Source organism: Erinaceus europaeus, chromosome 2 (genome assembly GCF_950295315.1).
Source record: "Erinaceus europaeus chromosome 2, mEriEur2.1, whole genome shotgun sequence".
NCBI classification, from domain to species: Eukaryota; Metazoa; Chordata; class Mammalia; order Eulipotyphla; family Erinaceidae; genus Erinaceus; species Erinaceus europaeus.
In genome coordinates this window covers 122,774,339-122,789,979 of record NC_080163.1, presented here as the reverse complement: position 1 = coordinate 122,789,979, position 15,641 = coordinate 122,774,339, and the positions used below count along the sequence as shown (strand labels likewise).

Here is a 15,641-nt window from a genome sequence, read left to right as displayed (position 1 = left end):
AAAAAAAAAAAGACAGCCTCCAGGAGCAGTGGATTCATAGTGCAGGTACTGAGCCCCAAGGATAACCCTGGAGGCAAAGAAAATAAGAATGAGAAAGACTGGGAAGAGAAGGGATGTCCTGCAATAATGAAAGTCAAGGAATAGATGGCCTCCAGGAGACAAATGTGGTTTCATTAGCAAATGTTTTCCACTGGAGATTTTAGCAATCTCCACCAACTTTTAAAGCTCAGATCCATATGAAATCTCAAGGTCCCCATGAATGGCATCCTTTAGCACTCCTGACACCTGCAAGGACACACACAGGCTAGGCTGGGACACAAAGATCTTTGTAACAGTTGACTGTAATATTAATATAGAACCATGGTAGTCACCTTAAGTTGTTCTCAGCCCTGGCTATTCAGCAGAATCATCTGAAGGAGTTTACAGAAATGCAAATGACTGAGCTATACACAAGGTAACTCTCTGAATGTGGAACCTTAGATCATCAGTAGTATTTGAAGGTTTTCAAACTACTCTTCTGTGCAGTTAAGTTCAAGAGTCACTGTTCTTTCTAGTATCAGATCCTTTGTCTCATAAGTAAACCAATACTTTGAGAAATTACAACATTTACCCATGAACTAGAAGTAGATCAGAGTTTGACCCACTTCAATGGATTTCCAGCTTCCATAAAGTTATAAAATTTGCGTAAGCCAAATACCAGAGTCTTTAGAACAGTCCATGCTATTGTTCTGAAGACAATCATTCTTCATCTACATTCAAATATTTGTGGTCTAATGCATATCCCTACAGAAAATCTCTTTGCATCTCAAAATTAAACTATTTCCAATTATCTCATCAGACATACAAATGTGTCTTGGCTTTTCTTTCATTTTTTAAAGAGATAAACTCAACTAAGGAGAGATGCTAAAGTCAGATAAAATAAAGTACCAAAGCCTAACATTTGGAGAAAAAAGAATATAGGCATATTTGCTTCTGTTTTTTATTTCTCTCACCATCTAATGGAATATTTATTCCATTGTTCCCTAAAGCAATAATTCACAAACTTGTGTATAGTAGCAAAACTTTTCTTTTTCAAGAAAAGTCTCAGACAGAAACTGTAATGTATAAAAGAGATAAAAGGTAATTAACAGATTCCCTGAGCTGGAGGGCAGGGAGAATAGCTGACTTGGATAGTGCGCTGTATTGCCATGTGAGCAACCCAGGTTCAAGCCCAGTTTCCATCAGAATGAAGGAAGCTTCAGTGCTATGGTCTTTTCACCCTCCTCCACTCTGTTTCTTTGTCTCTGTCTCTCTATATATATACATATACATCTACATATATATATTATTTAGACTAAAATGTTTGACACCTTAGTATAGCTCCTATGTCATGTCTCAAGCATTCATGATTTCCAGTAATGCTGGTTTGAAAACCACTACCCAACTACATTTATCAAAATCATCAGTGGCTGTGAATCTGCATTTTGTTTTATAGAGAAAAAGGCATGTTTCGTTATTTGAGTATTTTCTTCCTGAAAACACACTCTTAGTTTTTCAGATGTGCATGGCTGTGGCTATATTTATCAGATTTGCATCCTTCAGTAGGCAAGGTCATGTGGAGAGAGAATGCAGTCCTTGAGAGCTTATCTGGAGGTTCTAGCAGGGAAGCGCAGCTATCTGTACACCCTCAAGTGAAGACCAATCCATATCTATTCAGAGAAGGCCATCATCTTGAACCAAGCGCACAGGTTCAGGGGGGATGCTTATGGAGCGGTGAGGGAGGAAGGGGACACCCGCCTAGCCAACCAGATCAGCCGAATCAACCTTGGCGTGGCGATCAGTGGGGTGACAGATGTTGCAGCCAGATTGCCCTCACATCCGAGAATGCAGTCCTTAGTTAGAAGATGGACTGTCAAATTTCCAGAGGGGCAGAACCTGGCCAGACATCTACCACCAGGGTCACTCATCCAGACCCCGTTTGTGTCTGTAGCCAACAGGTAGAAGCTCCTCATAGGAAATGAATCATCACAGCAGAGCATGTACTGAGAGGGAAGGGAACAACTCTTGTTTGGGAGTACTAGGAATGACAGACACCTCTCTTCTCTGTTGCCTCGTCGTCCTGCACCTATACAACCATAGGGCTAGGGCCACTTAGCCTTTCTGCTCAACAAAATAGGACCCATAGATGCCAGTCAAGGAGAAAAATATTCCAGGAGATAATTGTAGTTTTTTTTGGCAAACTTGTTCCATCAGGTTGCTTAGCAACCCCATGGACTCCTTGAGCACAGATCTGTAAATATTCTCAAGGTCCCCTAGGTGTGATCTTTGCATTTTGAAAACCTTCAAAACATACTGATGATCTTGGTTCCCACACAATAAAAAAATGCTCTTGGATGTGGTTCAAGTATTTAACATCTCTAAAATCTCCTCCTGATAATTCTTTTAATATTTTATTTGTTTATTGTATAGAGACAGAGAGAAACTGAGAAGGAAAGGGGAAATAGAAAGGGAGCGAAATACCTGCAACACTGTTTCAATGCTCAGGAAGTTTCTCCCCTGTAGGTGGGGAACAGGGCCTTGGTTTAATAGGCCCTGTGCATTGTAATGTGTACACTCAACTAGGTGCATCACTATCTAGTCCCAAATAAGTCTAATGCACAGTCAAGGCTGAGAACAACCTCCTGAGGTAACCACTGGGGTCTCTGTCTAGCATTATGATTCAATGTTAGCATTGGTATATCATTCCAGCTTGTGTGACTCCTTGTAGGTGAAGATCTAGCATTGGGAATGCTGAAAGATAGCTATCTTCCCAATCCAGGACTTTCTGAGGTGAGTGGGTCATACTGCCTAGGGGAACATCTGTATCAACTCTCCTAAATTAAAAACAACATTGCCTGAAAAGTCAATCAATCTCAGACAGTACTCTACCTTTGCTCAGGAACATGTTTCTTTGTTGTTGAGCTGCTATTCTTTATTATTGTTGAACCATTTCCACATCTGAGTTTTGCATTTCCTTATCTGTTTAAAAATGGTGGGAAGCTTCAAACATTTCACTAGGAAAGCTCTGGTAGTACATAGAAGTGTTTGATCGGTTCCTCTATAACTGTCCTTTGGCATGCCTAGCAGGTGCTCTCTTTCAACAACTGAGATAATAGGCAGTGCTTTTAGCAAAGCGTCTGATATAAAGGAAAAACACAATGACTGTCAGTAGAAGAAATTAATGCTATTTGGATCAAGAAGGGACTTTGATTATGTTTTCTTAAGGAGTCTCTATTTTTTCAGAGATGTACACTGAAATATTTAAAGATGCAATGATATGTCAGGGGTTTTCTCCAAATGATGCAGGGATGTGCAGAAGTGTATAGGGGAAGCACAAACAAGCATGTTTTGATGATCTATCAATGCTGGTGTTGAGCACATGAGATTATTCTAGTTCACTGCTCTTCCTGCCTTTATAAATTTTTTAAATTTTTTCATAACAAGATGTAAAAGAGAAAAAAAGAAATAAATACTTGAGGTAGCATATATGGGCCCCAAATCTTCATCAAAAGCACCACATTTACTTGCTAAGAATAGCAGGCATTCACCAGTTCTTTTCCCCAGTGATCCCTTAGGTGCAAGAGGTAGAAACCTACTCAATGTGGCTCAGGGTAAAGATGAGGTTGGTAGTAATCCACAGCAGCATCTCTCAGACAAGATGCAAAAGGAGACTCATGGGACTAGGTGCAGGGCCCAGAAACCAAAGACCCTTAGGCAGGAACCCTTCCTAATTTTTTGAGGGGAAGTATGCCCCAAAAATCTCTTCCCAGTTTCTTTCATTGTGTTCATTCTCATGTTTTTCTACCTGGGTTGAATTTCTCTGAAAATTTGCCAATGTTTAAATGAGTCAAATAACATACCTGGGTACAGTCACCTCTGACCAAGAAAGCTAGGATCACATGATACAAAATGGCCTCCTAATAGAACTTTTTCAGCAGCAGTTATACGAGGGTATAATTGTCTCAAAATATTGGGAGTTGGGCTGTAGCGCAGCGGGTTAAGTGCAGGTGGTGCAAAGCACAAGGACTGGCATAAGGATCCCGGTTCGAACCCCGGCTCCCTACCTGCAGGGGAGTCACTTCACAGGCGGTGAAGCAGGTCTGCAGGTGTCTCTTTTTCTCTCCTCCTCTCTGTCTTCCCCTCCTCTCTCCATTTCTCTCTGTCCTATCCAACAATGACGACAACAACAATAATAACTACAACAATAAAACAACAAGGGCAACAAAAGGGAATAAATAAATAAAATAAATAAATTTAAAAAAAATAAAAATATATTGTATGCATTGTGCAGTCACCCTAAACTATAGCTATTCAAAATGTTAAAGAATCTTCTGGAAATGAAGATTTCCACCAACCATTTGGAAATTCTATCATCTCTGCCATTTGAACTATAATTTAGTATACTTTCTTCCTTCTCAGTGAGAATAGAGACTATTTTCATTGTGAAACTCTCAAACACTTATACACTGTCATCTTCCTCGACTGGATTTTTGTTCTCTAGACAAAATAATTACAAAATTTCATATCTAGTTTTAGCGCTCTCACTTTTAAAAAGATCTGGTGTTGGCATTTAGGAAAGTGGAGGTATAATCCCCTAACTGCAGGGACTCCTGTTGGGAGGGGCATGTTCCAGCTATCTCAGTTTGAGAGGGCAGATAGCCTCTGTTGTTGAAGTCTGAGCTCTGGCAACTGATATATTTCTTAACATGTGAACTATTAGTTGTGGATGTTAAAAATCAAAGATCTTACACCAGATTCATCATCAAAGTAAAAAACGATGATCAGAAAGTTGTAATCAGATGGAGAGACCAGTGACAGATGCTCAGTAATGGCTCAGGCCATGATGTGGTAGGTAGTAGTTTCCCAAATGTTCTCCTCCTATCTTGGTTCTAGTCATTTTGTAGCCTGGCTATGTGTATCCTGCTGAGGCATTGATAGGGAAGATCTAGGTAGGGTCCAGTCATTTTGAAAGCTGCGTGATATGTAGAGCAAGTTTTCAGTCAAATAATTTTAGAGTTCTCTATATGGATGTTAACCAATCACTTCTGAGACAGATGAATATATATATATATATACACACACACACACACATATATATAACGTTAGATCTGTGTATATCTCTTACATTTTTAAATTTTGTATATTTTATTTGTTTTGAGGTAGAGTTGGTTTACAAGACTATAAATGTTTTAGAGGTATGATTTCAGTATATAGTACTACACCGTACCCATCATCAAAGCACCAATATCCCTTTACCAAAGTTCACTGGACTCTCTCCACCCATGCAACATACTCCACCCTCCCCCTCATGCCTTTTGGTAATCTCAGTTCTGTTGTCTGAGTCCATAGGTTTGTCTTCTTTGGCCTTTACTTATTTTCCTCATTTTTGTTTGTTTATCCCCTACAGGTGCAATCATTTTATATTGAATGTTAGTCCCTCTAATATATCTTGCAGAGATGGTTTAGTGGAGATGAAGCTCTTCATCACTCCTTCAAACATTATTGATAACCTAGTGACAGATTTTTATTTGATGGAAGTCTTTCCCATTCAAAAAATATTGGGATTAATATTTTACGGTAAGAACAATTGTTGGTACATGTGTAAATATCTGTTTTCTGCAAACCATTCTCATCACCAACCCAAGTCCTCCACCATCTTGCACCAGGATCTGAAAGCCACAACTCCACTGTTCTCAGTGGCCCTTTTCTTTTCTTTTCTTTTCTTTTTTTTTTAAAGAACAATGAAGACCTTCTTTACATGAGCCAAAAGACAACTTCTTTGTCATTCTGAGCCTTGATTTTCCTCAGGTAAAACTCCAGCTCCTTGCCCTCTAGCACATAGCCATCTGCTCAGCCACATTGGCCCTGGTCTTGAAGCGATGAAAGCAAGAAGTTTGCCCTGCTGGAACTGTTTTGCAAGAAGACTGCTGATTTGCTGCATTCTTTTTCCTTTCATCATATTTCTTCTGAATCTTCTTTGACCGCTTTGTGTTTAGGATCTCTTCCTCCTCAGGAGTCAGTTTTCTTGCGGCCCAGGGGCAAAGCATAGTGAGACTCGTACCACTGTCCATAGGGTGTGCTGTCAATAAGCACAATGCAGTTCTTCACCAGGGTCTTTGTTCCACCAGCTTGTTGTTGGATGCATTGTAGACAACATCAGTGATCTTTGTTTTTCGTGTGCAACACTCGGAGCCCCAGGAGAAGTTCCCCATGACCAACCTCAAGGCTAGGTATTTATTTTCTTTTTTTTTTTTCTTTGCCTCCAGAGTTATTGCTGGGGCTCAGTGCCTGCACCATGAATACACTGCTCCTGGAGGCCTTTTTTTTATTTCTTTATTGGAGAATTAATTTTTTACATTCGACAGTAAATACCATAGTTTCTACATGCATAACATTTCCCAATTTTCCAGATAATAATACAACCCCCACTAGGTCCTCTGTCATCCTTCTTGGATCTGTATTCTCCCCACCCACTCACCCCAGAGTCTTTTACTTTGGTGCAATATGCCAATTCCAGTTCAGGTTCTACTTGTGTTTCCTCTTCTGATCTTGTTTTTAAACTTCTGCTGGAGGCCATTTTTCCCCCCTTGTGTTGCCCTTGTTGTAGCCTTGTGGTGGTTATTATTATTGTTGTAGTTGATGCCGTTCATTGTTGGATAGGACAGAGAGAAATGGAGAGAGGAGGGGAAGACAGAGAGGGGGAAAGAAAGGCACCTGCAGACCAGCTTCACCACTTGTGAAGCGACTTCCCTGCAGGTGGGGAGCCAGGGGATCGAACTGGGGTCCCTATGACGGTCCTTGTGCTTTGCGCCAAGTGCACTTAACCTGCTGCACTACTAAGCTCGGTATTTCTTGTTGCCTCCCAGGACACGAACCGTGTGTATGTGGCGAAGGCCAATCTTTATGTTGGCGGCCTGGCATCCCAACTCATACTTCTGCTTCTTATGGTAGGGCTTCCTCTTGCCACTGGTCCTGCGGCGCTTGTGCCAGTTGTCCTGAGAGATACTCATCACTCAGCGCTGGCTGGGAAGAGCCTTTTTCTTTCTTCTTCTCCTCTTCCTCCTCCTCCTCCTCCTCCTCCTTTTTCTAAGAGAGAGAGGAAGTGAGAGGAAAGGCAGAGAGGAGGAGAAATACCTTCAGCACTTCTCCATTGCTCTTTAAGTTTCCTGGTCCATGATAATGTGTGTGCTCTACTAGGTGCATCACCACCCAACCCCTACAACTACTCCTTCTAAATATGGTTGCTGTAGGGTAGCATCCTTTACATTAGCAATGAACAAGCTGTTGTTAGAGTATATGACAAACATAAACAAAATGCATAGTTGAAAGAAAAAGCTTCCTCCACATCAATCCAGGGAAAGAAGTTATCTATGTAAATGACCACACTGTGAAGTAGATTGTGAGGGCAAAAAAGAGTTACAGATATTTCTATCATATTCTTCAATTTGTTAGTCATAATTTTTATGTGATATAGAATGAAATCTATCAGCATTATCATCATCATCACTAATAAATCCAAACCCCTTACTGTCTACATGCAATATTCTAATATCCTTCAATATATCATTTTATTCATATCATAGTTTCTATCTATTAGACTATCAGAGACTGAACACTGGACATGGACATTGACAGGTCAATCCGTACTTCCAGCTACCAGGCAGTTCTGATTATAATAACCCTGTACTATAACTTGAGGCCAGGAAGTATTATGCTTCTAGTCATGTTCTTTTCTTTTTTTCTCAAGATTAATCATTACTTTAATCTTCCAATTAACCTTCACCTAAAACTAACCTTTTGTATATGATGAACAGCACTGATTCTTAGAGTAAACTGCAGTCCCCTCTCCCACCTGATGATGTATGAGCTTTGTGGCAAGTCTAGGCAAGTTCTCTCTCTAAGTGTTCATCACAGGATTCAACCACCTTGTCAAAGAAAATAACTCAGTTCTGAATTTAGAGGGCAGAGTTAATGAGCCTCAGTACATCCCGAGTCAGTCACCCACATTGTGTAAAAATACATTTGTGTCTGGCACTTGATTTGCCACACGATTTAACAGAAAAATAACTTGATCTCTTTTTCCAATTAAAGGAAGTAATGTTATAATCAATAATTCCTCCAACTCTCATGTGGTAAATTAATGTCTATCTATTGTTTGTAAATCACAAAGTGAACATCGCTACAGAAATATAAAATGGTACTATTTCATTTTAATCTATTTTATTTTCCATTCTTGAATTACATAATGGGGTTAAAACATTGAATAGAATTAATAGAATGAGTATTTAATTAAGTGATAATGAGTTTCTAAATGGATGCTCAAGGAAACTGGCTTTATAGTTTATGCAGTAATCAGTTAATGGTCTTAACAAAGACTGCAAATAATTGTGTTGAATGTTTTCTATATTTAAAGTTTTTTTTTTTAATGAATCCTCTCAGGAGTAGATTTAAACATAACCCAGTTCCTTGGTTAGAATCAACTTTGCTTTCCAGGTAAATTTTAAATGCTTTTCTGCAGCTCACAAAGCCCTACCTAATCTGATTCTATCTTCCTCTGGAGTCAGTGGTACACAGTTCTCCCAGGCCCTCTGCTGTACTCCAACCGCACCCAGCTACTTTCCTTCACAAAGTGAACCGTACTTCTAGCACTGGATCTACATGCCAGTCCAAGTTCCAGGAATACCCTCTTTCCTTTAACTTCTTTCTTTTTTTCCTATTTTTTTATTTATGATGAATAATGGCTTATAAGACTGTAAGATTAGTGTGTAGTTCCACATCACATCTATCACCAAAGTTCTATATCCCCACCCTGTCAGCTCTCAAGATAACCACCATAGTTCTCACAAATCTTAGAAACAGTCTGCTTGATTCTGTTTTTTTTTCCAAGTTCATCTGTATCAGTTCTCTATATTCCACATATGAGCGAAACCATCCAGTAGTTGTCTTTCATCTCTTTACACGTTTTGCTATGTACAATCACCTCCAGTTCCACTCATTTTATCCCAAAGAACACAATATCATCTTTTTGAATTGCAGAGTAGTATTCCATGTAATATATATCCCATAACTTCTTTAGGCAGTCATCTGTTGATGGGCAGTTAGACAGCTTCTGCTCTCTGGCTATTGTGAATAATGCAGCTATGAACATAGATGTGTATATGTCCCTTCTAATTAGTGTTTCAGTGTCCTTTGGATAAATGCCTAAGAGTGTTATCACTGGGTCATATGGGAATTCCATTTTATTTGTTTAAGGACTTTCCATACAGTCTTCCAAAGGGGCTGCACCAGTTTGCATTCCCACCAGAAGTATAGCAGAGTTTTTTTTTTTCCTTCCACACCTGTAATTTCCTGTTTTGTTGATATAGATCAGTGTCATGGATATTCTTTTAGCTTCTTTCTATTCTCAAGGAATGTTTCCCTAATCACTCTCCCCAAAGTCAAGTACTCATCCTTTCCTACATCTTCCTTATGCTACAGACTCCTCAAGATATATGTTATTTCTTTCCAAGTACCTAACACATCTTTTACCATCGTACATACATGACATGTCCCACTCCTGGACACATGGGTATTACAGTCTTTCATCACAGAACTGCTTCCTACTGACACACTGGTGTACAGCCTTCCCCCTACCAGCACCCTGCTGCTCTAACACAGAGTGCAAGAAGCCCTACCAATACACAAGGGCAAGTTCTCTCACTGACATCCTGCTTGCTATCCTTGACCTTGAAATTAATCATACTCCTCTCCCCAAATTGCATATAGACTTATATACACATTTTTAGGAGCTACTAACTCTTGGGTCTCACCCCAGACCAGTCAAATGGGATCCACTTGTTTTTAAAATGAGGCAGGGGAATATTGTTTTTAAAATCATAGTTAGGTGTAACCAAATACGTATATATAAACAGCTTTTAAGTTAGAGTGCAAAATGAAAGTGCCTTGTTGTTTTAAAAGTGCAAAAGCATGAAAATACAACATGAACATATCTACATTTTAAACAGTTGCTTGTGTGTGGTAGGGAAGTGTCATTTTAAAGCATGAATAGAAACTTAGTTATTTAGGACCATATATACAGCTCACTGGGTAAGGTGTGTGCCTTACCATGTACATGGCACAGATTTGAATCCCTATATATGATAGATGACATAGCCCCAGAGGATGTTGTGGTAGTTCTTCTTTTCTCTGCTTCTCTACTTGAACGCAAAATATATATCCTGGAGTAGTAGAATCATGTGTGATCAAGGCCCCAGCTCTACCAAAAAAGAGAAAAAAGAAAAAAAAAAAGATTTATAGAGAGGTTTGCAGGGGGTATTTCACAGCACTTGCAGACATGAGGTCCACTGTACTGCACATGCCAAAGTGATACTCTGGTGTTCTCTCTCTCTCTCTCTCTCTCTCTCAACAGAGCACTGATCAGCTCTGGTTTATGGTGATGCAAGGGATTGAACCTGGGACTTTGGAACTCAGGCATGAGAGTCTCTTTGCATAGCCATTATGCTATCTTCCCCTGCCCTTCTCTCTCTCTCTCTCCTCTCTCCTCTCTCCTCTCTCCTCTCTCCTCTCTCCTCTCTCCTCTCTTCTCTCTCTCTCTTTCTCTCTGACACACACAAGTAAATACATCTTAAGACAATTTTGTAAAGAAAAAATATTTGTAAAGCAATTTAAAAACTAGGTTTCTAATGAGAAGACAGGAAATATCAGTCTAGATTTCTAACTCAGAAATTCTATGATTTTTGTGAAAGAAGATAGAACTTGTTAATCAAGAATTAGAGGACTCAGGACAAAATAATTGTCTCCTGGGGCTGTTACATTTCTGTGACAGCCTTCTCTGTACCCCTCCTCTCCCCAGCCACTTTATATTCTTTGTGCAGGTTGTAAGATGTTCCCAGCATCCCTTTAATAGAGGGAAAACAACTCACCCAGGTTTGCTGAGATGTGGCAGACAAATTAGTTCCTGTCCTGCCCCATCCCCTCCCCCAAGGCCTCTAGAAGAAGACTCCTGATTAATGATCTGCAAGTCAATTAATCAGCTTCTGCTTTTGAAACCTCATTTCTCAAATTGCTTCTCTTTGGGCACAAGGGCTTTTTGACATCATCTTACTGTCTCTAGATTCACTTCCCTGCTAATTGAAATTACAACATATTTCTTCTTCTTGTCAGCTTATTAGTATTACTTGTTTGTAAAATATTTGCAAACAGATTACTATTCACCTGTGGGGTGTCAGAGGTAAGCATTAAAATAATACTTTATGCTTCCGGCTCAAAGAAAGGTGCTAATAATAGTTTGTGAAATTCTTTATGTATAGGAAGGCTGATTTTTCATATATTGATTTATTTTCACCACACCTACTTGCAACAAGGATTTGAAATGTATTATAATTAAACCACAATTACAAAAAGATTCTAAACAATTGATTTATGTTGCCTTAGTGGTGGGCAAAAGGTAGGAAGGAGGAAGTTGGTCTTCTTCAATAGAAAAAGTGACATGATGGAGCAGAGCCTCTAGGATCAAGTACTGAGGTTCACACCTCTGGTCTTTCCTACATTTACAAGTTAAGGTATTCAGGTTGTCCTGTTTGGTTCCTGTAGGTGAAACTGCAAGAACAAATGCTTAATGGTTTAAACTCAATAGAAATTTGTTTCTCATTCAACAACACATCAGGACAGGACACAGGAGCAGACAGGTATTCTGTCCTTCGAAATACTGTTTATATGCTATGGCAAGGGTTAGCCTCATGGCCTCACCTAAGCACAAAGAGAGCTGAGAGGAGGAGTACAGCATCTGGCATCTGTTGGGCCAAAATCATCCTGTGTTATTATTTATTATTAAGTGAGATGACACAGGTAAGGTATTCAATATCAGGCAGATTTAAAAACCCTGTAAATAGTCTTAGCTGGATGTTTGTTTTATTTTGTTTCAAAATAGTAACAGTAATGGCCAGGCAGTGATGCATCTAAAAGAACACAATATTACCTTCTGCAAAGACCCAGCTTCAAACCCCTGGCCCTCACCTGCACTTATTATTACTTTAATAAGTAGTGATGCTTTACTACAGGTGTCTCTCTTTCTCTCTCCCTCTCTGTCCCCACTACCTTCTCAATTCCTCTCTGTCTCTATACAGTGTGAAAAAAAATAATAAACACACATACAAAATAATGACAGCAACCATATGTTCTGTTTGCAGTTTCAAGCCACTGTGGAAGAAGGAGCAGTAGGCATCATTGTCAACTTGACAGTAGAAGACAAAGACGACCCCACCACAGGCGCATGGAGGGCTGCCTATACCATCATCAATGGAAACCAAGGGCAGAGTTTTGAGATCCACACCAACCCTCAAACCAATGAGGGCATGCTCTCAGTTGTCAAAGTAAGGATTCTTCCAACTGTCCTTCCCTCTTCTGTGAGCATTAGGGCCCATGATGAGAGGGAGGGAGGGAGGCCAAGGTCATTAAATGAGAAGTTCAAGGGCAAGTCAGCCTGTGTTGTAGGTTCTACAATACAGAAATTTATCTGTAACATTTTTTATTTTGGGGAGAGGCAGGTGGTGGTGCACCCAGTTATCATACATAAGGTCTCTAGTTCAAACCCCTGCTCCCTACATACAGGAGAGAGGTTTCTTGAGTAGTGAAATGGGACTGCAAGCAGGTGTCTCTCTCCCTTTCTACCTCCCTCTCCCTTGTCAATGCCTCCCTGTCTTATAAAAAATCAGGAGGAAAAAAAAGGGGGCCATGGGGAGTGGTGAATTTGTTGTGTAGGGACTGAGCCCCAGTGATAACCATGGTGGCAATCTAAATAAATAAATAAGTAAATATTTCTATTTTAAATGAGGGTCTTCATACATTTGATAAGGAATTAGTTATTAAATGGGCTTTAAAGATCTATGTTTAATTGTTCTTTCTTTTAACTTTCTTTTTATTTTATTTATTTGTTATTGGATAGATAAAGAGATAAATTGAGATGAGGAGGGGGAGAAAGAAAGGCAGAGGGACAGAGAGGCACCTACAGCCCTTCTTTACCACTCATGAAGCCATACCCCCTGCAGGTGGGGTCAGGGGCTTGTCTCCGTGCACCACAGTGTGTGTACTTAACAAGGTGCACCACCGCCTGGCCCTGCTTCAGTTTTCCTTAGAAGAGTCTAATCATCCTCTCAGAAACAGGAGATAATCACACATGAGGGATAATTCTTGGTGTGATGGTGTGACACCTTCTTTAAGCATTGCTGACAAACATGCTGCCCTCTTTCTGACACAGCAGAATGGGGCAGAAATGTGAGAATGAACTTGAAGGCTTCAGGAGAGCTCCTGAAATGTTAGGTGGGAGGGTGGTAACCACCGAGCTCATAGAATGTGTGATGCCTAGCTCATAGAATGTGTGATGCCTATAGCCTCAGATTCCTAGCAGGAGGGATTTTCCACTCTTTCTGGGAAGTTTTATTGAGAATATCTGCGAGCCCTGACGTATGGAGAGAACCTCTTCTAGTGGGTAAAGAAACAGAAGTTGGAAACAGAGTTGGCAGTCAGCTGAGGTAAAGAACAAACACCTCATCACAGACCCCTGCAAGCGTCAACCCGGCTTTGACCTAGCACGTTATGATTGGGCCCTCCTCAATCGCTATCGAACAGGCCATGGCCGGTGCGCCACTATGTTCCATCGCTGGGGAGCCAGAGACGACCCGAATTACCCCTGCGGCTACAGACAGACTATGACCCACATAGTCAATGACTGCCACCTCTCCAGATTCAAAGGAGGTCTCGAAACTTTACATCAGGCTCAACCTGATGCTGTTGAGTGGCTACAGAAGAAGGGCAAACGCTAGAAGAAGAAGTGGGTAAAGCAGGAACTAAACATACTTAGAGTCATCATAGTGGTGGGCAAAGTAGGAACACTCAGTATACACCCAAGACACCCAAATACATTTCTAGTGCCTGAGTTCCCTGTAAACATCTGTACCTCATCTGTAAAATGAGGATACATGTAGCCCATCTCAGAGCTATAGAGCCTGGTGGGTCTCCTCTAGCTGTTATGACAAATGACCATGAACTGAATGGCTTTAAAAAAAAAAAAAAAAAAAAGAACCTATTTATTTTTTTATTTACTTATTTATTTATCTCCACCAGTGTTATTGCTAAGACTTGGTGCTTGTACATGATTTCCTTAATCTTTCAAGCTTCTAGAGGCACCTGTATTCCTTGGCTCAATCTCTCTCTCTCTCTCTCTTTCTCTCTTTCTCCTTCTCTCTGTGTCTCTGTCTCTCTCTCCACCTTCAAAATCAGCAATGCCGCATCTCCCATCTTCTCTCTAACTCTGAGCCTGTCATCAGCTCTCCTTTTCCCTACCTCCCTTTTTTAAGGTCCTTTGTGACTCCATTGAGCCCACTTGGATAGTTCAGGATCACCTCATATCTTAAGGTGCTAAACTTAATCACATTCACACAGTCCCTGTGTCAGGTAGTAGATCCACAGGTTAGGAAACTAGGACACAGGCACAGTAAAGGAATCCTCATTCAGCCTAGCACAGGCCACTATACTTTACCTGGTGGGGAGATAACATAATCACAAAGGTGGCTTTCCCAGGATGAGGCTTGTCCATTGCACTCTGGATGTGTTGATCCCTACAATTTCCCCAACTGTCTGAAACATGGCTGCATAATTTGTGTAAGTGGGAAATTGGGTTCACATTTTCCCTCACCCTCAAAAAAAAAAAAAAAAAAAACCCATATCACAGTCACAACTTCCCACAGCACCTGGGGCAGGTCTCAGAGCCTCTAAGAATAACAGCTCTTAGAATTGCTGTCTGGAGTCGGGTGGTAGCACAGAGGGTTAAGAGCACATGGTGCAAAGTGCAAGGACTGGCATAAGGATCCTGGTTGGAGCCCCCAGATCCCCACCTGGAGGGGAGTCACTTCACAGGCGGTGAAGCAGGTCTGAAGGTGTCTATCTTTCTCTCCCCCTCTCTGTCTTCCCCTCCTCTCTCCATTTCTCTCTGTCCTATCCAATGACAACATCAAAAACAACAACAATAATAACCACAACAGCAACAAGGACAACAAAAGGGAAAATTAAAAAAAAAAAAAAGAACAGAACTAGAAAACTGGATTAAGGCAGATTAACTCTTTTGGTTTCTGGCTGTCTCTATCAAATAAAATAAAGATAATAAAAAAATTTTAAAAAAAAGAATTGCTGTCAACATTATCCAAAGGGTGGGGGCTCAGGTTTCTCTTAAGCACAGCCTCTCAGTACCTCACCCCAGCGGATGCCAGGCAGCTCCTGAGTCCCCCAGTTCTTCTTCCTTATTATACCACAGGCAATAGCAAGACAGAAAAGGTATTAGGGGAGCCAGGCACCCCCCTCCTCTACCCACTGCTGCAGCTTCAAAGCTCAAACATTGCAAAATAGCACCACCCCTGGCTTTTCTCTGCTGCTCGCCCTATATAAAAGTGTAAAGCAATTGTCCAAACTTGCAGCTGGAAGGCAAAACATGGGCAAATAGACATCTCCATCATGAATCCTGGAGGAACACAGTTCTCTAAGCTGTGCTTACTGAGGCTGGAGGAAAATAAAATGCAACACTACTGCATCTGAAGAGGAGCTCTCTTTTCTTTCCCACTTTGACCATGAGC

The 15,641-nt window shown here is 40.6% G+C and overlaps 1 protein-coding gene, 1 non-coding gene and 1 pseudogene across 4 annotated transcripts in view; 2 read left to right on the top strand and 1 right to left on the bottom strand.

Annotated features, from left to right (window-relative positions):
* Positions 1-15,641, top strand: part of CDH13 (cadherin 13) — a 1,263,374-nt gene that overhangs the window by 1,147,069 nt on the left and 100,664 nt on the right. For all 3 annotated transcript variants that reach the window (XM_060185111.1, XM_060185110.1, XM_007528362.2), the window contains one exon: positions 12,207-12,389. In XM_060185111.1, the coding sequence (XP_060041094.1) occupies positions 12,207-12,389 (183 nt within the window). The remainder of the gene's footprint in view (positions 1-12,206; positions 12,390-15,641) is intronic.
* Positions 5,773-6,462, bottom strand: LOC103118180 (small ribosomal subunit protein eS8-like; annotated as a pseudogene).
* Positions 14,546-14,707, top strand: LOC132537101 (U1 spliceosomal RNA). The gene has a single exon (XR_009548587.1). It is a non-coding gene; the product is annotated as a U1 spliceosomal RNA (small nuclear RNA).